Source organism: Eretmochelys imbricata, chromosome 9 (genome assembly GCF_965152235.1).
Source record: "Eretmochelys imbricata isolate rEreImb1 chromosome 9, rEreImb1.hap1, whole genome shotgun sequence".
Classification (NCBI taxonomy): domain Eukaryota; kingdom Metazoa; phylum Chordata; order Testudines; family Cheloniidae; genus Eretmochelys; species Eretmochelys imbricata.
In genome coordinates, this window is record NC_135580.1 from 61,620,795 (window position 1) to 61,646,334 (window position 25,540).

At 45.3% G+C, this 25,540-nt stretch overlaps 1 protein-coding gene across 1 annotated transcript in view; it reads left to right on the plus strand.

Annotated features, from left to right (window-relative positions):
- Positions 1 to 17,197: 17,197 nt before the first annotated feature.
- Positions 17,198 to 25,540, plus strand: part of ARHGAP36 (Rho GTPase activating protein 36) — a 32,155-nt gene continuing 23,812 nt past the window's right edge. The window contains exons 1-3 of the mRNA XM_077825548.1: positions 17,198 to 17,248; positions 22,067 to 22,150; positions 22,886 to 23,128. Coding sequence (XP_077681674.1) covers positions 17,198 to 17,248; positions 22,067 to 22,150; positions 22,886 to 23,128 — 378 coding nt within the window. The remainder of the gene's footprint in view (positions 17,249 to 22,066; positions 22,151 to 22,885; positions 23,129 to 25,540) is intronic.

Consider the following 25,540-nt stretch of genomic DNA (forward strand, 5'->3'; position numbering starts at 1 on the left):
GCTGTGGAATAGCCTGGTCGCTGGGAAAGTTTCTTCTTCACCTCATCAGTTATTAGAGTTTGGTCTATGTGCTGAAGCGGGAGGGCTTAAAGCCCTTCCAAAGCATTTGGTTATTTATTTCATCCTTTCTATTACAAACCCTGCTGTTCTTAGCCATTAAATATCCAGTCATGGTCAGAACCCTACTAAGATCCTGGCCTCAGTGGTATCTTGTGGCACTGAGTCCCATATGCTATTTTTGTATTGTGTGAAAAAATATTTCTTTGTATCAGTTTGGAATCTGCTGCCTTTCATTCATGGCATCCCCTCATTCTTGTGGCAGGAGAGTAGGAAGAGAAAGGACGATCTCATGGTAAGAGAGTTGAATGCTGTCTCGAAGAATTGGATTCTATCTCTGTTTATGTGATACAAGGCACACTGCCTGACCCCCAGGTCTAATGCTCATGTTTACTGACTCACTGCATCACTTTTTTTACCCATCTATAGAATGAGGATGATAATTACACACACTCTAGGTTTGCCACCTGTCCGGCTTTTACCTTCAGTGTCTGGGTGCCATAATGGGTTGCCAGTTTTTGACTGGACAGTCTGGTTGAAAAGGGGACCCGGGGCCTTGTGGGAAGAGGCAGAGCAGGGGTGAGGCCTATGTGTTACCTGCACACACTAGGGCACCTCACCTTTTCCCAGTCTGTAGGGCTCTAGGAGTAACCTGGTTAATTTAGGCACCCCCACCTTTTCCCAATTCATAGGGCTCCAGGCGAAAAGCACCTACCCTTACCCAATTTATAGGGCTCAGGGCCACCCGTACCCAATTCATAGGGCTCAGGGTGTAACTAATCTGGGGGTTCAGTGGTTTGAGCATTGGCCTGCTAAACCCTGGGTTGTGAGTTCAATCCTTGAGGGGACCATTTAGGGATCTGGGGCAAAAATTGGGGATTGGTCCTGCTTTGAGCAGGGGGTTGGACTAGATGACCTCCTGAGGTCCCTTCCAACCCTGATATTCTAGGATTCTATGACTATTCTATGACTTTAAGTACCCACACTCTTTCCTAATACATAGGGCTCCGGGTGTATACTACTTCTGCAGCTTTGCAGGACCTTTTGCCAGTGAAAGAGCCTTACACAGTAATATACTACATACCCTCTGTTTATTAACAATCACCAAAAACAGACTGCACACGCTACACATACAGTGCTCACCACTCCCAATAAGACAGCTGACCTTTTCTTGATGGCCAGTCAGGACCAGGTCCATCTGGGGGACTCCAGTTTCTGCACGGTGTCATTGGCAGAGTGTTAAAGACTGGCAGCTCTGATCTTTGGGGCTGTGTCCTGGAGTTAATTCCCAAAGAACTTCCTTTTGGACCCCAGTTTATATAGTGAAATTTGAGTCCTTTTTAGCTGTACCTTAACCAATCATTTTACTGAAATCTATCTAACCAATCCTAACAGATTGTAACATAATTCTTTAACCAATTATATCCCACTACCCTAATTAATTTACACCTAGCAAAATTAATTATATAGCAGACAGAAACAATTAAAGAACTAGACAGAGATCATACAGGTAAACAATAGGGAAGCGGGGACCATAATGACAAAACAATAAAGAAATGAGGATTTCACAACCACTACTATTGATAAGTGATTTCTTGACAGACAGAATGCTATCAAACTAAGTTTTCTTTAGCCATCTTAAGATCTGTTTCTTTATGTGGTGATAGTGGGTGCCATTAGGATGGGGTCTCCTTCTTAACAGCCTGATATTACATTGTTTTAATGAAATTTAGATGGAATGTGAGGATGTGACGTCCTGCTTCTCAGCTAATGGCTGCTGCTTGGCCCTTCTTTTAATCAGGCTGCAGATGAAGGCCTTAGGCTTTAGGCCTTACTATATGGCTGCAGACAAAGGCCTTATCCTTACAGTCCACTACTTAATGACACTTTTACCAAAGCTGTCATTACTATTTCAGAAGTCCAATACTCAGACCTGCTGAGCTTGGGCTTGCCTCCTGGGTACAATTAACCAGGACCCTATTTGATTTTGCATGCTAGCTTTCTGTAGTTTTCGAACAGTTCTCTTCATCCAGCAAGCCAAAGCGACTATGCTTACTAATAAAGCCAATTGGATTCCAGTGATCACCACAATGGGGTGAACCAAGATATTTAGCATACCCCTTGCAGAAGGTGACCACCCTAATAGTGTTTTCCACCACGAGTGATGTCCTGCATTTGCAATAGTTTTTAGTACATGAGTGATTTCTGTATTATTATGTTGTACTTTAATATGTATTTGTTCTCCCGTCTTTGCAATATTTTGTAAATGCGAATGTAACATAGGATGGATTAACAATTTTTTTATCATGGTCCTATTCGTGCCTAAGGTTATAGGCATTACATTGTGATACAACTGTGGTTTAAACTTTAAGTAGTTTACAATTCATACAGGTACACAGTATTCAAAATCACAACTTTTAATCTTTGTAATGTTGCAGAAACATCTATTAACTAAATAAGTTATAAAATACAATTCCTTATCATTTGCTACTACCATTGGACAATGACTTTTAACACAAACCCATCCCCTTCCTGCATATACAACAGCTGACTTTTGTGTAGTGAATATATTAAACACACAATGTTAGGGTTTTTGTCTTTAACATAGAAACATTTATCTTTTTCTTATAAATTTTGATTTTTACACACACACCCCAAATTTTTATTGGCTACACACTGAAACATGTTAATGGTTTTCCATTGTTGGGTTTTTTTTTAAATATGCCCAGGAATGATGATCAGTGGAATACATACCCACATTTTTTGTTAATTGGATTTTTACAGGTACCACTGGATATATATTAATAGTTAGACTGGGGTGTACGGTTACTACATATGCTTGTAGAACCCTTTGAACTTTATTTAGGGTAAAATTTACCAATTTTTTACCACATCATTAATTGCTTCTCCCCTTCTGTAACATTTTCCCACAACAACTTTTTTATTTCCAAAGGTAAATTTCCTTGCATGCCTTCCCAAATTATTTGAATAACTAACTGCTGACTTACTTTCTGGGCCTGTGTACAGGCTAATGCTAAGCACACATTTTCTTGTACTGTATCCATAGTCCCTGCTAAAAATAACAGATTCTTTTTCCCTTGCTGTTGCCATACTGGCAGTATTTTAGAAAATAATTGTTGTCCCATTTCTAATTTTGACAAGGATACACTGATGGGCTTTTCCAATTCTTGTATTTTAGCTGTAACATAACTTCGTTTGTTTGCCATTACCTCTATGTTAGTAGCATCCAGTACTTCAACTCCTAATCCAGTTTCACCCAAAGCAGTTTCATTCACTTCTTGGGGGTCTTTTTGTAGGCTACCCATCCCTCTTGGTTGCCAGCCAAATCCAATAACCTTTAGTAGTTTACATTGAGATAGTATTAGGGCAGCTAGACCTTCACTGGGCCTTTATGTACTGCCCCTTATAGTAATCAGGGAAGGTGTTCCAATGGCCTTCCTTTCCTTACATTCAATTTTATACAACACCCAGGTGCATTCAGCTGGGCTTGTGTGCTGGAAGTTGATTAAGACTTGCCAATTATTACTGATTTTTTTTCCCAAGCAACCAGTGTTTTTAATACCCTTTTTTCCCCTTGGTAATTTCACTTTGTGCTTCAAAATTTTTTATGTCCATCCTTTTAATCCCGCCAACAGATAAACCTTGTGTTTCACGCATATTTTGCCTTTAAATATGCTTTTACCACTTAAGGATGTTTCCCTGTTAACAGAATGGCGTTCCTTGACCTCTGGCCTTCTGCAACATTGGTTTTTGTAAATACAGTTAAAATGCTTATTAATCCTTTTTTGCCTAATGCAGTATCCTCTCTTTTTGTAACACAATACATAACAATGCAAGCAACAAGACAAACACCACAAAACAAACATAAAGCACAAAATACAATTTTCGTTGCAACAGTAGATTCGTGGTATTTTGGGTTGCTCTTTAGCTGATACCAGCTTCTCCTGATTTTTTGAAAGACAAAAAGAACATGTTTCTACCCCTTTTGGGATGGCAGATTATTGCTTAAAATATTCCTTTCTTTTACAAATACACTTGTTGATTGCAGGCAAAACAGAGGAATTACCCCCATGCTTTCTTGTGTTTTTGTTCTATAGGCAGGCCAGGTTTAATGGCTTTTACCCTTTAAGGGTGAATTAACCCACTGTTCAGTTATTCATTTCATGAGGTGGTGTACCCCAGTTTCCCTTTTCATACAGCAGACCAGGTTTGTAATGTTTTTTCTGCTATGCTAAGCTTTAAGTTCATTTATAGCTAATAGCTGAGAAGCATTACCCTACGACCTTAAAGGTTTTTTCCAAAAATCATACACACTATACATTGTTACAAGGGTACTTATTAACCTTAAATTTATCCCAATGTTTAATATTAACAATAACATTAGCATTAAATCTATTAAACGTATCTTGTTATACCATGCCTTTTTATTTAGACAATTTGTTTGTGAGGCCAGTGTGTTCAATGTTTTTTTGAAATTTTTGTATAGGCTTTTTAATTTAATTATATTCTTGGGGTTTTGGTGAATTAAAAGGTAGGGGTGTCATGCATATAAGCAGACCCCTTTTGTACCTGTCTTCAGATTTCAGCACTGTGCATACACACAAAAAAGTATTTTTTTTTCTACTTAGGGTTAGCCTGTCCCTCTTATTCTTAGGGTTGACTTCTTTTTTCACCTTTCTCTGGGGGGTCATAATTTGAGCCTTTTGGTTTCAGGTAGTTTGTTTGTGACCAGGTATATCCTTTATCTGCAGCTCCTTTGGTGCTGCCATTTATGGGCAGTTCTCTCCGTCCTCTATCAGTTAGGTAATTTGCATCAACACAGATGCTTTCTGGCTTGCTTTTGGATCCAAAGCCATCAGCAGAGCTCAGAGACTCTGTCTTAAAAGGGACACAATCAACTTCCACAAGAGTTTTGATTTCTTTCCACATCAACTCCTGCTTTCAAAACACACGATCTGAAAAAGAAAACACAACCTATTGTGGCTCCTTTGGAGCCCTAATGGGATTTTAATTAAGCAGAATGTTTTGTTTGCATTTCTTTTACTCCTTCTACAATATACATTGCCCATGTCCTGGGAAAAATGCACATTCCTTCCTTAGTTTAACTTTTATAACATTAGCCACATCAGTTTTTACATACAGTGTAACTGTTTCTTTTGCGCTCACAGAGCTTTCATGTACCATTATCAAAGTGACCGTCTAATTACTCAAAGCCACCTTAAGGCTCAGTGTTCCTAATGTTGCTTTTTTTGTGCGCATCTCTCCCCTACTGTTGCTCCAGAGGGACATTGTCTTTTTTTTAATTTCTTTCTTTTTTTTTTTTTAAACTACAGCTCTTATCTGCTATTTTGTTACAAATCCAGAATCTCTTCCCATTCTCCTGGGTTTGACTGCCCTGCTGCAGCCACAACTTTGGTCTTTAAAAAGATATTGAACTTTATAAAGCGTTGAGGTACCATAAGGGTTAAATGCTAAATACCAAAGCCAAACAACACTAGTTACCTATGTCTGGAAAAAAAGTGTCTGTCAGTTTTGCAACTTTGAATGAAAGATTCAAATTGATTTTAGTGGTATTATTTAAAAACAAAACAAAATCAATACATCTTAAATCTACAAACCAGGAGTATTGATTTAGGTCCTTAAAACCTCACATATTTACACAATATATGTATATACACACACAGAGATACATACATACTCTTTTGCTTAACATCCCTTACACTGCTTTAATTTTCATACAGCTGTACATAGATTACATTTGTATACATTTGGGGGCAGTTAAGTTCCAACAGAAACCCCTTATGTTCTTTTAGTGAATTTGACTAAATTGTTTATAGTCAAATGATTTAAATCAGATTGTCTCTTTGCCTGGCTTATTTACAGACATTCCTTTGGAAAAGGGCTCATTTTTCCTTCAGAATGGCTGCAAAGAAACCAAGAATTCTTTTCCTATAGCACTTTTCCTTATTAACATTTTCACAACGTTCAACTGCTTAATTCCCTCCAGCCTCTGCAGAGTTAACTTCTCACTCTCTTTCCTTAAATCACTTGCTTATCTCCCAAAATGACACCTTCATTAGTTCAGATTTCACCATTTCAGGTATTGTCCCAGGCATCTGAAATCCCCATGCCTGTACCTACTCCTTTCTTTACTCCTGCCACTACGCCCCCAGGGCTCCGAACCTGTTTTCCAATCTCTTTATCTGTTGCCTGCCTCCTTGTCTGGGCCCGATCCTGCTTTCCTCGCTGAACAGTCCTTTTCCATGGGCACAGGCTTTGTCCCACTACCCATTTAGTAAGGAGAGTGGGCTTCTCAACTAGCCTCCCCCTCCTTTTCTTCATTTCCTTTTTCTCTTGTTGTTCTGGGGTGGTCATTCTGCCAGATAGGTAGCGACCCTTTCTGACAGAAGGCCCAGGTACTCTGCTATTATTTACTGTGTTAGACTCTATCAGTTCAGTCCAAAAGACTGTAGGCTGCCTGCATGCTTTCCAGCAAAATTGTTACCTGCACACATTAGGGCACCCCCACCTTTTCCCAATTCGTAGGGCTCCAGGTGAAAAGCACCTACCCTTACACAATCTGTATGGCTCAGGGCCACCCGTACCCAATTAGTAGGGCTCAGGGTGTAACTAACCTGGTCAATTCAAGTACCCACATCCTTTCCCAGTACACAGGGCTCTGGGTGTATACTACTTCTGCAGCTTTGCAGGACCTTTTGCCAGTGAAAGAGCCTTACACAGTAATATACTACATACCCTCTGTTTATTAACAATCACCAAAAACAGACTGCACACGCTACACATACAGTGCTCACCACTCCCAATAAGACAGCTGACCTTTTCTTGATGGCCAGTCAGGACCAGGTCCATCTGGGGGACTCCAGTTTCTGCATGGTGTCATTGGCAGAGTGTTAAAGACTGGCAGCTCTGATCTTTGGGGCTGTGTCCTGAAGCTGGTTCCCAAAGAACTTCCTTTTGAACCCTAGTATATGTAATAAAAATTAAGTCTTTTTTAGCTGTACCTTAACCAATCATTTTACTAAAATCTATCTAACCAATCCTAACATATTATAACATAATTCTCTAACCAATCATATCCCACTACCCTAATTAACTTACACCTAGCAAAATTAATTATACAGCAAGCAAAAACAATTAAAAAACCAAACAGGTAAACAATAGGAAAGTAAAAACCATAATAACAAAACAATAAAAAAATAAAAATTTCACAACCACAACTATTAATAAATAATTTCTTGACAGACAGAATGCTATCAAACTAGGTTTTCTTTAACCATCTTAAAATCTGTTTTGTTTATCTGGTGATAGTGGGTGCCATTAGGACGGGTCTCCTTCTTAACAGCCTGATATTACATTGTTTTAATGAAATTTGGATGGAATGTGAGGATGTGACTTCCTGCTTTTCAGCTAATGGCTGCTGCTTGGCTGCTCTTTTAATCTGGCTTTAGGCCTTACAATATGGCTGCAAACAAAGGCCTTATCCTTACATAGGGAAGAGCCGGAGAAGGGGGCAAGACCTTGAGGATAGAGGTGGAGGAGGGGCAGGGCCTGGGGGAAGAGGCTGGGCAGGGCTGAGGCCCTGGGGGAAAGAGATGGAGCAGAGATGGGGCCTTGGGGAAGAGGCAGAGCAGGGGGCAGGGCCTTGGGGGTCTGGTGACCAGCAATTAGAAAGGTAGCAACCCTAACACAACCACTTACCTCACTTGGGGGGTGTAAGGGCTAATCAGTTAATGTACATATAGGGCTTCAAACAGGCAAAGTTCTATATAATGCCAAGTACTCCAAAAAAAACAGGCCCAACACTTCTCAAATTGGGCACCCAAAATTAATGGAGGTTTTTGCAAATTATAAATTTAATCTTCAGCCTCCATGCCCCATTTCTGTGAAACGAGACAATACTCGGTCATCTCTCAGAGACATTGGGAAGATAAACATTAATGTGGCTGAAGCGTTGTGATGCTGCAAAGAGATCACCCTGGAAATGCTCAGTTCGAAAAGTAGTAATTCTGTATTCAGCCAAGGGTTTAGATGGTGGCAGTAAATAAGGCAGGGGCCACAGGCTGAACAATGAGGAACAAAAGAAATATTGAATTCCCTGAGCACTGTCCCTCCTGGACACTGAATAAGGCAGAGTCCCATGGGAAAAATACTATATGATCATGTAATTAAAGACATCATTATTATGCATATGCACAGGGGTGGGGGGAGAGAATTAAGGCTGCATGGGCAACCTGTTTGCATTTCTAATTATTGAGTGTTTGACTTTGCAACTAAATAACATACTTGAAACATAGATTTTTCTATGTCATAGGAAACAGACTCATAGATTTTTAGATTCATAGATTCCAAGGCCAAAGTGGACCATTGTGATTGTCTAGTCTGACCTATGCTTAGAGCTAAAATCACCTAAACGTGTTGTGATTGGTCACTGTTAATGGGGCAAGATTACTGCCCCCTTCTGGACATTGTTCAATGGGTATCAATGGGGAATGGAGCTGTCATAAATATAAAGGAAAGCGTAAACACCTTTAAAATCCCTCCTGGCCAGTGGAAAAACCCTTTCACCTGTAAAGGGTTAAGAAACTAGGATAACCTCTCTGACACCTGACCAAAATGACCAATGAGGAGACAAGATACTTTCAAAGCTGGAGTGGGGGAGAAACAAAGGTTCTCTCTCTGTCTGTGTCTGTGTGAGGCTTTTGCCGGGAACAGAACAGGAATGGAGTCTTACAACTTAGTAAGTAATCTAGCTAGATATGCGTTAGATTCTGTTTTCTTTAAATGGCTGATAAAATAAGCTGTGCTGAATGGAATGTATATTCCTGTTTTTGTGTCTTTTTGTAACTTGAGGTTTTGTCTAGAGGGATTCTCTATATTTTGAATCTGATTACCCTGTAAGGTGTTTACCATCCTGATTTTACAGAGGTGATTCTTTTACCTTTTCTTCAATTAAAATTCTTCTTTTAAGAACCTGATTGCTTTTTCATTGTTCTTAAGATCCAAGGGTTTGGATCTGTGTTCACTTATGCAAATTGGTGAGGATTTTTATCAAGCCTTCCCCAGGAAAGGGGGTATAGGGTTTGGGAGGATTTTGGGGGAAAAGATGTTTCCAAGCAGGCTCTTTTCCTGTTATATATTTGTTAGACGCTTGGTGGTGGCTGCAATAAAGTCCAAGGGCAAAAGGCTAAATAGTTTGTACCTTGGGGAAGTTTTAACCTAAGCTGGTAAAAATAAGCTTAGGGGGGTTTTCATGCAGGTCCCCACATCAGTACCCTAGAGTTCAGAGTGGGGAAGGAACCTTGACATGGTGGCAAAGGTGGGATTAACTTGAAATCATTTTGAGATCAATTTGAGATTTTTTGAACAAGAAGCACAGATTTTAAAAGGGGAATTTTTTTTTTCCTTTGGGCTGCTGGAAAGCAGGTTTTCAGCTGAAAGCAGTTAGAGGGTTTTTTTTGTTTTTTTTTTGTCTCTGCTTGGGGGCCAGAGCAGAGACAAAAGGGAATTGTCTTTTGTGACCTGGAGTTTTCTCTGCCTAAAGGCAGGGTAGTTAACTTCCTGCAGGGAAATTCACAAGTCTTCACAGACCTGAAGAAGTTTTTTTTTTTTTAACCTAAGAGCAACTAGAGGGGTTTTCTGTCTATTTGCCTGGAGACAAAGGTGCTGGGTTTTTTTTGTTATTTTTTAAAGGATTTTTCTGTAGGCTGACCATCACTACCAGAGAACATAAATATCTGATTCCAGCACAGCAAAATTTTACAAGCCAAGTTTTTTGTTTTTTTATTTCTAACTCTCGGGTGTAAAGTTAGTTAAAAACAGAGAGGCAAACATGATAGAGCCAAAGAGGCTGCCCGCAGGAGAGCTATGGAGGCAAAGGAAAAAGAAATGGAGGGAAAGGAAAAAGCCCAAGGCCCCGACTACCCTGAAAGGAACCCTCCAGACACCTTATCGTCCTGCCATACCATTCTCCAGCAACCCACCTCACCCCAGTGATCCGTCAGTTGGACGATGTTTTAAATGTAACGAGCCGGGGCATGTGAAGGCCAACTGCCCCAAGAACCCCAACAGATTACAGTTCATTGCACTGGAATCACACTAGAGGTCCTCAGGCCCCGATACCTCCCAGATACCCTTGGAGCGGAGGGAAACTGTGAGTGTGGGCGGGAAGAAGGTCACCGTGCGGAGGGACACCGGAGCACAAGTGTCAGCTATCCATGCTTCCTTAGTGGACCCAAATTTAATCGACCCAGAGATCCAAGTGACAATTCAACCCTTCAAGTCCAACTCTTTCAATTTGCCTACAGCCAAGTTGCCTGTCCAGTTCAAGGGCTGGTCAGGAACGTGGATTTTTGCAGTCTATGATGGTTATCCCATCCCCATGCTGTTGGGGGAAGACTTGGCCAATCATGTGAAGTGAGCCAAGAGGGTGGGAATGGTCACCCGCAGCCAGGCTAAACAAGCCGTCATGCCTAACTCTGTTCCTGAAACTTCTACCAGGACCTGGTCAGAGGTGATGGACCCAGACCCCAGGCCAATGTCTGCAACAGCAGTAGTGGATCCAGTCCCAGAGACCCAGACAGAGCCAGTCCTAGAACTGGAACTGGCAGAACAACCAGCACCAGACCCATTGCCAGCACTGAATCCAGTACTTGCAACCCCAACACCAGAGGGCCCCACCAAACCTGAACCGGCAGCAGCCAATAATCCTACACCAGAGGCTTAGCCGGAGCCTGAACCCCAACATAGTGCACCAGCGGAGAGCGGTTCACAGTCAATGGAAACAGCCCCATCCCCCACATCGCTTCCAGGGGGACCAAGCCTAGGTCCACAATCCAATGAGGAACTGATGTCTCCAGCATCAAGGGAACAGTTCCAGACCGAACAGGAAGCAGATGAAAGCCTCCAGAGAGCTTGGACGGTAGCCCGGAGCAACACCGCCTCTCAGCTCTTCTAATTGATCCAGGTTTGTTGTAGAAAGAGGACTTTTATACAAGGAAACTCTTTCTGGTGGACACCAGGAAAACTGGCATCCTCAGAGACAGTTGGTAGTTCCAACTAAGTACCAGGTAAAGCTCTTGAGCTTAGCCCATGATCATCCTAGTGGCCATGCTGGGGTGAACAGGACCAAAGACCGTTTGGGGGGGTCATTCCACTGGGAGGGAATGGGCAAGGATGTTTCTACTTATATCCGGTCTTGTGAGGTATGCCAAAGAGTGGGAAAACCCCAAGACCAGGTCAAATCCTCTCTCCAGTTACTCCCCATCACTGAAGTTACATTTCAGTGAGTAGCTGTGGATATTCTGGGTCCTTTTCCGAAAAAGACGCCCAGAGGGAAGCAGTACATACTGACTTTCATGGATTTTGCCATCCGATGGCCGGAAGCAGTAGCTCTAAGCAACACCAGGGCTAAAAGTGTGTGCCAGGCACTAGCAGACATTTTTGCCAGGGTAGGTTGGCCTTCCAACATCCTCACAGATGCAGGAACTAATTTCCTGGCAGGAACTATGGAAAGCCTTTGGGAAGCTCATGGGGTAAATCACTTGGTTGTCACTCCTTACCACCATCAAACAAATGGCATGGTGGAGAAGTTTAATGGAACTTTGGGGGTCATGATACCTAAATTCGTAAATGAGCACTCCAATGATTGGGACCTAGTGTTGCAGCAGTTGCTCTTTGCCTACAGAGCTGTACCACATCCCAGTTTAGGGTTTTCACCATTTGAACTTGTATATGGCCACGAGGTTAAGGGGCCATTACAGTTGGTGAAGCAGCAATGGGAGGAGTTTACACCTTCTCCAGGAACTAACATTCTGGACTTTGTAACCAACCTACAAAACACCCTCCGAACCTCTTTAGCCCTTGCTAAAGAAAACCTACAGGATGCTCAAAAAGAGCAAAAAGCCTGGTATGATAAACATGCCAGAGAGCATTCCTTCAAAGTAGGGACCAGGTCATGGTCTTAAAGGCTCTCCAGGCCCATAAAATGGAAGCGTCGTGGGAAGGGCCATTCACAGTCCAGGAGAGCCTGGGAGCTGTTAATTATCTCATAGCATTCCCCACCTCCAACCGAAGGCCTAAGGTGTACCATATTAATTCTCTAAAGCCCTTTTATTCCAGAGAATTAAAGGTTTGTCAGTTTACAGCCCAGGGAGGAGATGACGCTGAGTGGCCTGAAGGTGTCTACTACGAAGGGAAAAGTGCTGGTGGCATGGAAGAGGTGAACCTCTCCATGACCCTTGGGCGTATGCAGCGACAACAGATCAAGGAGCTGTGCACTAGCTACGCGCCGACGTTCTCAGCCACCCCAGGACTGAGTGAAAGGGCATACCACTCCATTGACACAGGTAATGCTCACCCAATTAAAGTCCAACCTTACCGGGTGTCTCCTCAAGCTAAAACTGCTATTGAACGGGAGATCCAGGATATGCTACAGGTGGGTATAATCTGCCCCTCTGGCAGTGCATGGGCATCTCCAGTGGTTCTAGTTCCCAAATCAGATGGGGAGATACGTTTTTGCGTGGACTACCGTAAGCTAAATGCTGTAACTCGCCCAGACAACTATCCAATGCCACGCACAGATGAACTATTAGAGAAACTGGGACGGGCCCAGTTCATCTCTACCTTGGACTTAACAAAGGGGTACTGGCAGGTACTGCTAGATGAATCCATCAAGGACAAGTCAGCCTTCACCACATATCTCGGGCTGTATGAATTTAATGTACTCCCTTTCGGGCTGCAGAATGCACCCGCCACCTTCCAAAGACTTGTAGATGGTCTCCTAGCGGTATTAGGAGAATATGCCTTCGCCTACCTTGACGATATGGCCATATTTTCGGATTCTTGGGCAGAACACCTGGAACATCTACAAAAAGTCTTCGAGCGCATAAAGGAGGCAGGACTAACTGTTAAGGCTAAGACGTGTCAAATAGGCCTAAACAGAGTGACTTACCTGGGACACCAGGTGGGTCAAGGAACTATCAACCCCCTACAGGCCAAAGTGGATGCTATCCAAAAGTGGCCGGTCCCAAAGTCAAAGAAACAGGTCCAATCCTTCTTAGGCTTGGCTGGATATTACAGGCGATTTGTACCCACAATACAGCCAAATCACCGCCCCACTGACAGACCTAACCAAAAAGAAACAGCCAAATGCCATTCAGTGGACCGAAGAGTGTCAGAAGGCCTTTAACCAGCTTAAAGCGACACTCATGTCTGACCCTGTGCTAAGGGCCCCAGACTTTGACAAACCGTTCCTAGTAACCACAGCTGCATCCGAGCTTGGTATGGGAACAGTTTTAATGCAGGAAGGACCGGATCAAGAATTTCACCCTGTAGTGTTTCTCAGCAAGAAGCTGTCTGAGAGGGAAAGCAACTGGTCAGTCAGTGAAAAAGAATGTTACGCCATTGTCTACGCTCTGGAAAAGCTACGCCCATATGTTTGGGGACGGCGTTTCCACCTGCAAACCGACCGTGCTGCACGACAGTGGCTTCATACCACCACGGGAAATAAAAAAAAAACGTATTCAGTGGAGTTTAGTGCTCCAAGATTTTGATTTCGACATCCAACACATCTCAGGAGCTTCTAACAAAGTGGCTGATGCACTCACCTGTGAAAGTTTCCCAGAATCAACTGGTTAAAATTGTCCTTGAGATGTGGAAAATATTGTTAGTATTTATATACTTGGTAGTATATTTAGAGGTGCATGTGTCTTATTAACGCTGTTTTCTCCTAGAGGTCCAGGAAGAAATCACAGCCAACAGCCCTATCTGTGATTTGGGGTGTGTGTCATAAATATAAAGGGAAGGGTAAACACCTTTAAATCCCTCCTGGCCAGAGGAAAAACCCTTTCACCTGTAAAGGGTTAAGAAGCTAGGATAACCTCATTGGCACCTGACCAAAATGACCAATGAGGAGACAAGATACTTTCAAAGCTGGAGGGGGGAGAAACAAAGGTTCTCTCTCTGTCTGTGTCTGTGTGAGGCTTTTGCTGGGAACAGAACAGGAATGGAGTCTTACAACTTAGTAAGTAATCTAGCTAGATATGCGTTAGATTCTGTTTTCTTTAAATGGCTGATAAAATAAGCTGTGCTGAATGGAATGTATATTCCTATTTTTGTGTCTTTTTGTAACTTGAGGTTTTGCCTAGAGGGATTCTCTATGTTTTGAATCTGATTACCCTGTAAGGTATTTACCATCCTGATTTTACAGAGGTGATTCTTTTACCTTTTCTTCAATTAAAATTCTTCTTTTAAGAACCTGATTGCTTTTTCATTGTTCTTAAGATCCAAGGGTTTGGGTCTGTGTTCACTTACGCAAATTGGTGAGGATTTTTATCAAGCCTTCCCCAGGAAAGGGAGTGTAGGGTTTGGGGAGGATTTTTGGGGGAAAGACGTTTCCAAGCGGGCTCTTTTCCTGTTATATATTTGTTAGACGCTTGATGGTGGCAGCAATAAAGTCCAAGGGCAAACAGTAAAATAGTTTGTACCTTGGGGAAGTTTTAACCTAAGCTGGTAAAAATAATCTTAGGAGGTTTTCATGCAGGTCCCCACATCTGTACCCTAGAGTTCAGAGTGGGGAAGGAACCTTGACAGGAGCGGATGAGCTTCACCATCAGGGCAGCCCCCACACCCTGGGGCAGGGGTGGAATCTACCATCTCACTCTTGGGCCACTGCTGAAGGACATCCTGATCAGATTGGGTCCCTCCCTTTGGTCCAATCACATCACACAGGCTTTGGCTAGCTGCTGAACCCCTGGGCTGTGCACCTACAGTTCCTGCTCTCACCCCCTGCCTAATGTGTCAGTTTCCTTCCCCACCTCATTCCCCTTCTCTCGGTCTCCCCCTTTGTGCTGTCCATGTAAGGAAAGTCTGGCTTAGCCCCCAACACAGCTTCACCTGGTGTGACACTGATGTGAGCTTGGGAGCAGAAAGGCAGGTAAAGCAGCACTTGTAAACAGCCTGATGCTGCTAAGTGTTGGCTGGATCTGAGAGGCTGCTCGTACCACTCAACAGGTCCAAACCATCGTAGCAGCCACCTTCTCTCTTTCAAAAATAAATAAGATAAAACCATCTGTCACAGGGTTGGCTGTAGACCAAACAGCGCCCCAGGTAAGGAGCGTCTTTGGCGCCCCCCTTCCAGTTGTTAAACTTTGAATATCTTATTTTTTATTTCATTTGTAGCCCATTTCATAACTTTGAGGCACGATTTGCATGCGTGATTTATCCCTGTCCTGTAAGACAATAAATTTGAACCCTTAGGATCTGTAAATGTGTATTTATTCATGCTATATCCTCGCGAGGGCATGGCGGACAGCATGCTAGGAGGTTCAAGGAAAATGTAGTTCTCAGAAAGTCTGGAAGGTTCCACAATATTCTACAAAGGTCCAGAACATTCTATGAGGTTAATGAAAAATGAATCTACATACAGAATACCTGGAAGATTTTACTTCAAATATTCTATTTTCCCTTTTGTCGCTAACAACAAAAACAGCATCCCAAGCCTGGTGCCTCCCAATCCTGGCACCCCAGGTGGTTGCCTGGGTAGCCTGCCCCTAAATCTGGCCCTGATCTGTCATATCATCTACAGAAGAGTAAAACAAGAAACTTCCCATCTAAACAACTCTGTACTGCTAAAGGAAGAAAATAAGGGGAAGTGTTAGACTTGGAGCCTTGACTTGGGAAGTTGCAGACACTCCTTTGGCTGTGTGCATAATAAAAGATTAACAGTGGGACACACCAGCAATAACTGGATGCAAAGCTCCAAACCTGGCTGTTCATGTTGTAACAATAAACCAGGGTTTTTTCTCTAACTGAGCCCCAGTCACTCCCCCTTTATTGACACAAGGAGGTGCAGGATAGAGGGAAGCCAGAGAAGTTTGGAGAACCAGGAGGCTGGCCCCAGAGGGAGGAGCAGATTAGGGTGACCAGATGTCCTGATTTTATAGGGACAGTCCCGATTTTTGGGTCTTTTTCTTATATAGGCTTCTATTACCCCCACCCCTTGTCCCGATTTTTCACATTTGCTGTCTGGTCACCCTAGAGCAGGTTGGGTTGGAGGGGATGTGGTGAATGGAGTATGAATAGCATTCTACCTCCCGCTTTGAGCTGGGTTCAAATGTCTAGGAGTTCCTCTTAAAATCTAACACACATCACAGACTCAAGCACCCCCAGAGAAATCTGGGAAAAACTCAATACCCCCCCCTTTAGAGGACTCTGAACAGGCAGCACCTCTTCACGTGCAAGCGTGGAGTCTGGTGCAAATCAAGGACAGGCTTTATTAGGGGACAAAGAGACACAACGTCAACCCGGGAAACAGCAAAAATAGATCTGTATATGTAAAACACTCACATGTCACCTTGGCCATTGTCCTGCCACTCAGCTCCCCACCCCTGGTGGGAATGGCAGTGGTAGTGTGTTCACAGTGCAGCAGTGTCTTTCTGCAGCCACTCCATCCCTGAACCCAACTAGAGCGATTTCAGGTTTAGTGGTGCTGAGCAGGGGGTCCCCCACTGGAGGTCTTTCTGCTCAACTGCTGCTGCACTTCTTTCTTTTCCTTCGCTCACTCTCTGATTTCAGTCCCACTGTCCCCCAGGCACGGATCTGCAGGATCGGAGCTATGTGCTGGCTTTTACACAGCCTTTTGGGAAAACCCTTCAGTAATGCAGACCCCGCAAGGGGTCTTGCTCTTCCTTCAGGGTAGGCCTCACAGCCTCACCACCTCCACGACTGAGCCTCTGGGCTTCAGTCCTCCTGCTTCACCCCAGGAGCTCGGCTCAGTGAGTCCAGCTGAGATAGACTCCTGGTCAGAGCCGTGTACGCTCTTCAGGGACTAATGCACCTCAGCACGTATTTGCAGTGACACCAGGCAGCCTTTTCAGACCAGTAGGTGTATTAGTGATCTGGAACAGAGCCTCGGAAATCCTTAGGCTACCACAGAGAAATTAAGTTTAAGCCAGGCCATCTGACCAGGCCAGAGAAATCCACCAGCCAAGAGGTAATGAATTCAATTTCAAGCTCTGTCTCTCTCTGACCCAGTGGTTCTCAACCTATTTACCATTGTGGACCACATCCAATTCTACCTGTATGGCCCTGAGGATGTCACATGGGTCACAGCTGTGTGCTGATTGACCTACAAGCTGCCCATGGGCCGCAGGTAGGGAACCACTGCTCCAACCCTTCATCAGTTCCTGCTGAGAGCTTCTTCTGGAAGCTCATTCTTATCCCCTGCTGTCAACTCTTAGCCCTTTGTTCTCAAGCTGGTCTTTGCTCAGCTGCCCTGCTGGGAGGCGAAGGGGGAAATCTTTCCTCTTGGTCACTGATTCCTAGGTGTAAATGATCTGGTCACTGGGTCCTCCCATTGTCTCTTTTGGATTCAGCATTGATACAGGTTGTTTTCAACAGGTTCCAGCCAGTTCCTTAACAACTCATTTGTTGCACCCTTAAAGAGCAAGTCACCACACACGTCTCCTGTGTTGCCCCAAAAGCAGATTTAACCCTTCCCCCGCACTGGATAGCAATGCAAAGTACAGAGGGAAACGGAGGTACACAGAAGATTCATAAGAATATTATAAAAATTCCCACCTTGTCACACCACTCAGCTCAGAGTTAGTGTTCAGTTCTGGTAAATCCTCAACGTATCATTTGGAGGAAGTGTAGGTAGAAAGCTTATGGAACTGGCCTCTCTCTGCAGCTGCTCTTTCTCCTGTTCACCATCAGATGTGGCAGGGAGCTCTCTATCACAGGGCTTATAGTTAAGACACTTGTGTTTATAACAAAAAGAGACAATAATGAAGAGTGGCCACAGGCTGCAGGGAAGGGTGGGATGGGTATTATTACAGAGGATATTCTGGTACGTCTTGGTGAAATGCAACCCCTCCTCCTCTTATATTTGGACACTTGAAAAGAAACCTGTAGCACCCTTTTGCCGAGTGCGATGGCTTGATGCTGCGAGAGTGGATAGCACGGGGGTAGAAGGGTTGTGGATAGGTTTGGATAGGCCGTGTATTGAAGATGACCTAATGACATGCAGTCTTTTCTCACCTCTTCCCCCCACCAGCTGGACCCAAACGCAACAAATTCATCCGAAGGAAACTGGAGAACTCCTCCAAGGAGAAGAAAGGTGAGTGAATTCCACATTTCAGTCTGGCATTGTGCTCCTCAAAGCCATCATGGTCTTTAAAAATAAGCTAAGCCAAGGCATCCTATCTACCTGGATTCCATTGTGAATTTCTCCTTTGTGGCATGTTATTCCCGCCTCTCCCCCAGTGTATGCACGTGCATGTATAAGTATACGGTCACAGGTGCATATGTGTGGGTATGGGGCAGTGTTGGTATGTGAACGTGTTACTTCCCAGGGAGCCTGTTCTTGAGTCTCTCCTGCAATGGATTCCCCTTGAGGAGACTGTTCTACAATTCAGGTGCTCCAGCTGTTAAGAACTATCACCTAAACATTCCTTCTGTCACTTCAGGCACTGGCTCCTTATCCTGCCTCCACCCAAGCTTGCTTACCACTGCATGCACACTGACGCGTACACCCATCACTCTAGTATATGAGCGCTTCCCTTGGAAAATCAACAGCAGTGGCGCAGGGCCCAAGGGACTCCATAGAGTTTCTGGCACATCTCCTTTTTCAGGGTTGGTGGAGCGGCTCTGCTTGGGACGGGGTTTTGGTCTTTGGTTTGTGCTTGTCTTTTTATGGGTTTTGCCTTTGAGGGATGTTTGTTTATTTTATTTTTGTGTGTGAATAAAAAGACAGACCATTCTTACAGGAATTCTTATAGGAATCACCTGGAAATCAAAGATTCCTCCTGCCCCAAACTGTTTTCTGGAAGGTGTCAATAAATGGGTATCCTCCATGGGCAGAGTCATAAATACAGTATTTCCAGGTTCCCTACTGACATATAAAAAGCTTTGTATTCTCAGCACTGCCCTGTGCTCTTCTTGCCCTGCCACAAGGCAAGAGTTCATTGCCAACACTTAAATGTTGCAAAAGCCAGAAAATGTGGAATCCCCTTCAAGATTATCAAGACTAAACAAATCATAGATATTGGAAAACTAGGAACAGAGATAAGGAGGCTCTTCCTACACAACATATGCACAAGACCTTAATTTTTCCCTTGTGGGGATGGCACGAGGAACTAGGAATACAGTTACCTGAGCGCTCCCCAACCAAACATGCCATTTTTCTCTGTGCCCAGCATAACTTCAGATCAGGACTGCTACTTGTATGTGCCAACAGATCTCCTCTGTGTTCCAGGTAGCACCATGGATCCAGGCTGGGGGCAGAGAGCACACTGAACAAAAAGGCTCAGGGAGGTGAAGGAACTATGATCTCTCCCTGAGGAGCTCCTTAAGACAGGGACCACAGGGACAGAATTAAAGTTGCATGGCTGTGCGGGTGGGAAATGTGTTCTTAATTGCGTATGTCCTGGCTTTGCAGCATTTGTGTTTGGGAATTCAACACTCCCATTCTGAAAGGGCTCAGGGAGCAGGATAAAGTGAATCACCTGAAATCTGCATGCCAGCTTATCTGTGGGTTTTGCACATGAAATTTCCCTTGGATTCTGAGAAAGTGCCGTAGTGAGGATGGCATGACTGAGAGGTGTTTGGGGAGGGGGCTTCCTGAGTGTTCCTCAAGTACAAGCCGTGCCCGGTCCCTCCAGGCCCTCAATGAGTTGGAGGGGACAATTGACTGGTTGTGAGGTGTTCAGCTGGCAGCTGGAAGCAGCACTGGGATGACAGGAAAGCCCCAAGGTTCCTACTGCACATTGGACTCAGCATGGGGGGAATGGCTTCTGAACTCTCCTTTTTCCCAAGAGCAGGGGATGGGGATTTGCAGAGCCCCTTCCCCAAATTTTCTTGGTTCTTGCTCCCAATGTGCGGAAACCCCACCCTCCCTGACAACCAGCCCCTCCCTGCACACACTGCTGAGTCACCCCATGGCCCCAGCTCCAATGGCTCTGACCCCAACATCTCACCTCACACCCTCAGCAACAGCTGCTGTGCCATAGGGCAGCCAGACCCTGGCAAACTCTACAACAGAGCTCCCTTCTGGTTTTGAGCAGCCTGCCCATCTGTCTCCACACACAGCCTGGTAGCTGGCCTTGTTATAGAGCCAGTCCCCCTCTTGGAAAACATTTCCAGCTGAGATTCAGGAGACAGAGTCTGTAGGGAAGGCTGTCCCCTGCTGCTTTTTCCTCATCTGTTGGAGCTTTTTTAAAGGGTTAGACCAGATTCCTGTTTAAAAGAGAGCTCTTTCAAGTGCTCTGAAATCTGCATACTTAAAATGATTGTCTTGAAATTTGCTATGCCTGATGGGAGTGTAGGGCAGGGTTAGTGATCCAAATGTGGGGTCATTTGAATAGGGAGTTCCTGAGATACAGCCCTCAGAAAAAAATAAAATCACACAAAACCCAAACAAATATAAAAACACCAGCATTTCATTAAATTCACAGATTCTAGCAAGTTAGTTTGAAACCCACCCGGGGAAGAAATCGGAGAATGAACTGTGAATGTTTGTGGGGGAAAATGCTCCATCAAGTTTTTTTTTTTTTTTTTTTTTTTTTAAAGAAATGTAATCTGAGTACAGCAGCCTACTCAGAAAGTGCTGGAACTGTTTTGGAAAAGAAAATGACACATGTGAATGGTCACTAGGAGGGGAGGGCAATTAGAGGTGCAAAAGTAGGTGGGAAGGGAGCTTGGGTCTGCTTAGTGATTGATGTATAATTGGAACGGATAGCTGTGGAGGGCAAAGAGTTTTTGGGGCACAGGTAAGGGAGACGGGAGGGGTTGGGGGAGAGGGAGAAGACAGAGGGGCTTGGAGACTATGAGGGGTAGCGGAGGAAGTTGGGGGTTTAGCGGGTGACCTTGGGCAAGTCACTCAACCTCTCTGTGTCTGTTTCCCATCTGTAAAATGGGGATCATTATGTAAAAGTTCTTTGAGACCTACTGGTGAAAAGCACTATATGAAATGGTGTCTTTGGATTATTACTTAGCTACAGTAGCATATCAACTGAAAACCTAGGAGAGAATGACAATGGTCTAAATAATCACTAACTCCTACTGAAAAACCTTTCTGTCTCTGTTTAAAAAACTGGGCAAGTAAATGGCAAAAAACTTTGTTAACCCAGAGTGAAGGTTATCCAGTGATACCTCACGCCCTTCCAGAACATTGAGCTCAGCAAAACTCTAACTTCTAACACCCAGGAAATGCAGAGTTAAGGGAAATGCCCACACAACCATAACTCTGCCTCTTTGTATGATGCCCTAGTATGCCCATAACACACACTTTCGCTCTGCCTTGTCACTGTAATGGACAGACGCTACCTACACTTGCTCTGCACTCAAACACTGAGTCTGTTCCCTGAAACAATACCACACTTGTAAAATTTAACAGCCCCTTCACACAGGATAGCTCCTAAACCTGTACTGTCCCATACCCATCATTAAACCCAGCCTGCTCTCATATCCAACCTCACGACTGACATTTCCCAGGGCAAGACCACCCCAGTGCCCTGCTCCGGACACAATCTCAATTGAAATGGTGCAGACTGGAACCTCAAGGTCTATGTGCAGCTCCTTCCTTTGATCACACACATGGGGCGGTCTCAGACCCTGATCTCCTCATGTCACAGTCACAGCTCTCCTAAGCTGCTCCAGTTTATTCCTCCATCATTCAGTACCACAACACCCAGCACACTGAATACAGCTGCAGTGGATTTAGATACTTCCCAGTGGCTATTGCCAGCTCGGGGGGGAGGGGAAGAGTTAAGCCTCTATGGGCATTCACCTTAACTCAGTTTTGCTGAACTCGACATTCAGAAGAGCATGAGTCATCAACCTTAATGTTGCGTTAAGGCCAAAAGGGGCCATTAGATGGTCTAGTCTGACCTCCTGTATAGCAGAAGCCTTTACATTTCATCCAGTTAACCCTGTACTGAGCCCAAGTAATTTGTGTTGCACTGTGTCCCAGAAACGCATCCAGTCTGGATTTGAAGATGTCAAGAGGTCAGGTGCTCAGTACCCAGAACTGAAGTCAGATTTTACGATGTGCCCAGTACGCAGTGTGCAACTGATGCACTGACCTCTCTTGGAAATCTGGCCTATCATGGTACTAGACTCTCAAAGTTTATCTAAAGAAAATGTTTCTGGGCCTCATGAGGACAAGAAAAATCTTGAACACATGGCCACGGTGTTACTGATGTAGCAACGCCTGCCTGAATCAGTTGCTCTGAGCGGGGAGTTGCCCCATTGCATTCCCATGGGGTGTTAACTCTGAGCCCATCTGACTGGAGGATGCTCCCATCGCCACTGTCCCAGCAGAGGGCACGGTAGGTGGGCTCACCCTATTGTGGCTCTTCTGTGTTGGTAGGATTCCCTCCCCACAGCCCTCTGCTTTGTGGGTAGGAGCTGAACCCTTGTTCCTTCAGGAAAGAGCCTGACTCACCTGCAGGCAGGGAGCTGTGGCCTGGAGCTGGGGGAGACCCCTGGGTGTCTAAAGAGGAGCGGTGGTGAGCAGCCCGCAGCTCAGCTGATGGGTCTTTTGTGTCTGGTTCTTGCCACTGCCCCTTGAATGGGGGTGGGGCAATGGGAACCCCAGATGGGGGGTTGCCAAGGGCCCCAGATTGCCTGACTCTGCTTTTGTTGTTGCAGAGTGTAGCTCTGCTGTGCGGCAGAGTGCGCAGGTTCCTGGCTGGAGGGAGGGATTGCTGCTATGTCTCTGTCTCGTTTCTGCCTGACTGCAGGTCACAGTCCCTAACTGTCTCAAGTTTTTACAGACTGTTGTCCCCAGGTCTTTGGGATCCCGCTCTCCCAGGTCATTGCCAATGACTGGACACACAAGCAAATGCAGGAAGCAGTGAAAGGCAGCCGCAGAGACTGCCTGGAGGTGGAAGCGACTGTGACTAAATTTCGAGCTCAGATTCAGAAGAAATCCCCTTTCGGCAGAGGCTGCGTGCTGGGGCCCGGCGGAGAGTTTGCAGATGAGCCACTCTCTCCTACTTTCCTGGACAACGTGTCCCGGAGCCACCGAAGGGTATGGCTGCAAAACAGGTTGAGTGGGGCTGGGGCTGGGGCGGGGGCAGACAGACATAGCTCAGTGGTTTGAGCATTGGCCTGCTAAACCCAGGGTTGTGAGTTCAATCCCTGAGGGGGCCATTTAGAGATCTGGGTTGAAAATTGTGGATTTGGTTGGACTAGATGATCTCCTGAGGTCCCTTCCAACCCTGATATTCTAAACTGTATGCTGGAAGCAAGCTGCCATCAAGCTGGGCAGGAGGGGGGCCATGGCACCCCAACTACTGAGGCTGTTTCCCAGGGGCCCTAGTTACAAGGTCAAGCTGTGCTAGTTTGGCCCTCTGGCTGCTTTCAGCCTTGGGTTGTGCTGGCATCTGTTGGGGAAACTGAGGGGCATCAAGTCCTGTGGGCTACTGCGCAGAATATAAAGCAGTCCCTGCTCTAAGCAGCTTGCGCAGTAAGAATAAGACAAGAGACAACACTGGACAGATGAGGGAGGAGAAGGAAATTGGCACAAACCTGTTCAGCAAGGGAGAATACATGAAGGTGCTTCTTTGAAAATGTAACATGAGGGCGATAGAATCTGGCATCATGGGCCAGTGATAGGGGGGAGTCAACCTCTTGGTCAGATCTGAGCAAAGACAGGCGGGTGAGTGTAGGCCATGCAAAGAGAGGGGTGACATGGTAAAGTGACGAGCCAGGTCTTTGCAGTAGCATTCTGAATGGACACGAGGAGGGCAAGATAGGATTTACGGAAGCCAGAGAAGAGGATGTTTCAATGGTTGAGACACAAGATGATGAAGGTCTGGACAGGGGTTTTAGCTGTGGATGGAGAAGAAAGGCGGCTCTGAGAATTGCAGAAAGAACTGGAAAGTTTTAGCTATAGCTTGGATGCGAGGATCTTGAGAGGGGGCCAAGTCAAAAATGACATACAGGGTATGGGCCTGAGTGACAAAAAGGATGGTGGTATTGGGAGAGGAGCAACAGGGAAGGACTCAGAGGGCAAGATTATGAGATCTGTTCTGATCAGCTGAGCTTGTACCGATGGCTGGATGTTTATGAGGAGGTGTCAGAGAAACAGGCTGAGATTGCAGTTTGGACAGATACAGACAGGTCTGGAGTACAGAGGCAGATCTGTGCACCATCAGTACAGAGATGGTAGCTGAATTAGTGTTTGCTGATGAGATTACCCAGAGATAAAATGTAGAAGGAGAAGAGCAGGGGACCCAAGCTCTGAGGGCTGTGATGAGCGTCCCCTGAGCAACATGGTGAGAAGTGATTGGAGAGTCTGGAGGGGCCACATGAGAGCACAGAGCCCTGCAAGCCAAGGGAAGATGAGATTTCAATCAGAAGAGCCTGGTCAGTGGTGGTCACCAGGCTGAGAAGGACGAGGATTCACTCTGCCTGTTGTGGAGGTGCAAGCTTTTCTGCCCCCTCTGCTGGGCTGAGACAGGGGAGTACAGCAGGGCAGGGGAAGCGTATTCTGTTCCATGCAGGATGCTGATATCTTCGGTTTTGTTCTGACTGGGAGCCAAAACCAAATATTTTGAAATTCTCTGCAAAAGTAAATGGAGCCCCGGGACCATTCGTATGTTTGCCTGCTCCAGAGCTGCAGATCCTGGACCCTGGCCTGATCCTGGTCAGGCTCTCTAGGCACTACTGTAATGTGAATAACTAAATCCAGCACATTGTACCACCATATCGGACGAATCTGGTAACTAGCCACTTTCCTGCTGTCCCCGCTCCCGATGAAGCGTGTGTCACCGCGTTGGCTGGTGCCTCAAGCCCAAGACGATGGAGATGGGCCTCCGCGGGCACCACCCAGCCTACAAGGGTATTTTCTGATCCTGCTGCTGCTGCGTGGGTGGGCAAGGGCAGGCAGACAGTCCACTGTCCTGTCAGGGCTTCTGTGGGTCTGGGGCAGAGGGAGCAACTATTACCTTGTTGGCACCCTGGAAAATTAAAATGGGGGGATATGGGAACCAGCATCATCCAGCAGCCCCAGAAGGATGAATGCACTATAAGGTGGGTAGAAGGTGGCTAGATTGTCGGGCTCAACGGGTAGTGATCAATGGCTCCATGTCTAGTTGGCAGCCGGTGTCAAGTGGAGTGCCCCAGGGGTCGGTCCTGGGGCCGGTTTTGTTCAATATCTTCATAAATGATCTGGAGGATGGTGTGGATTGCACTCTCAGCAAATTTGCGGATGATACTAAACTGGGAGGAGTGGTAGATACGCTGGAGGGCAGGGATAGGATACAGAGGGACCTAGACAAATTGGAGGATTGGGCCAAAAGAAATCTGATGAGGTTCAATAAGGATAAGTGCAGGGTCCTGCACTTAGGACGGAAGAACCCAATGCACAGCTACAGACTAGGGACCGAATGGCTAGGCAGCAGTTCTGCTGAAAAGGACCTAGGGGTGACAGTGGACG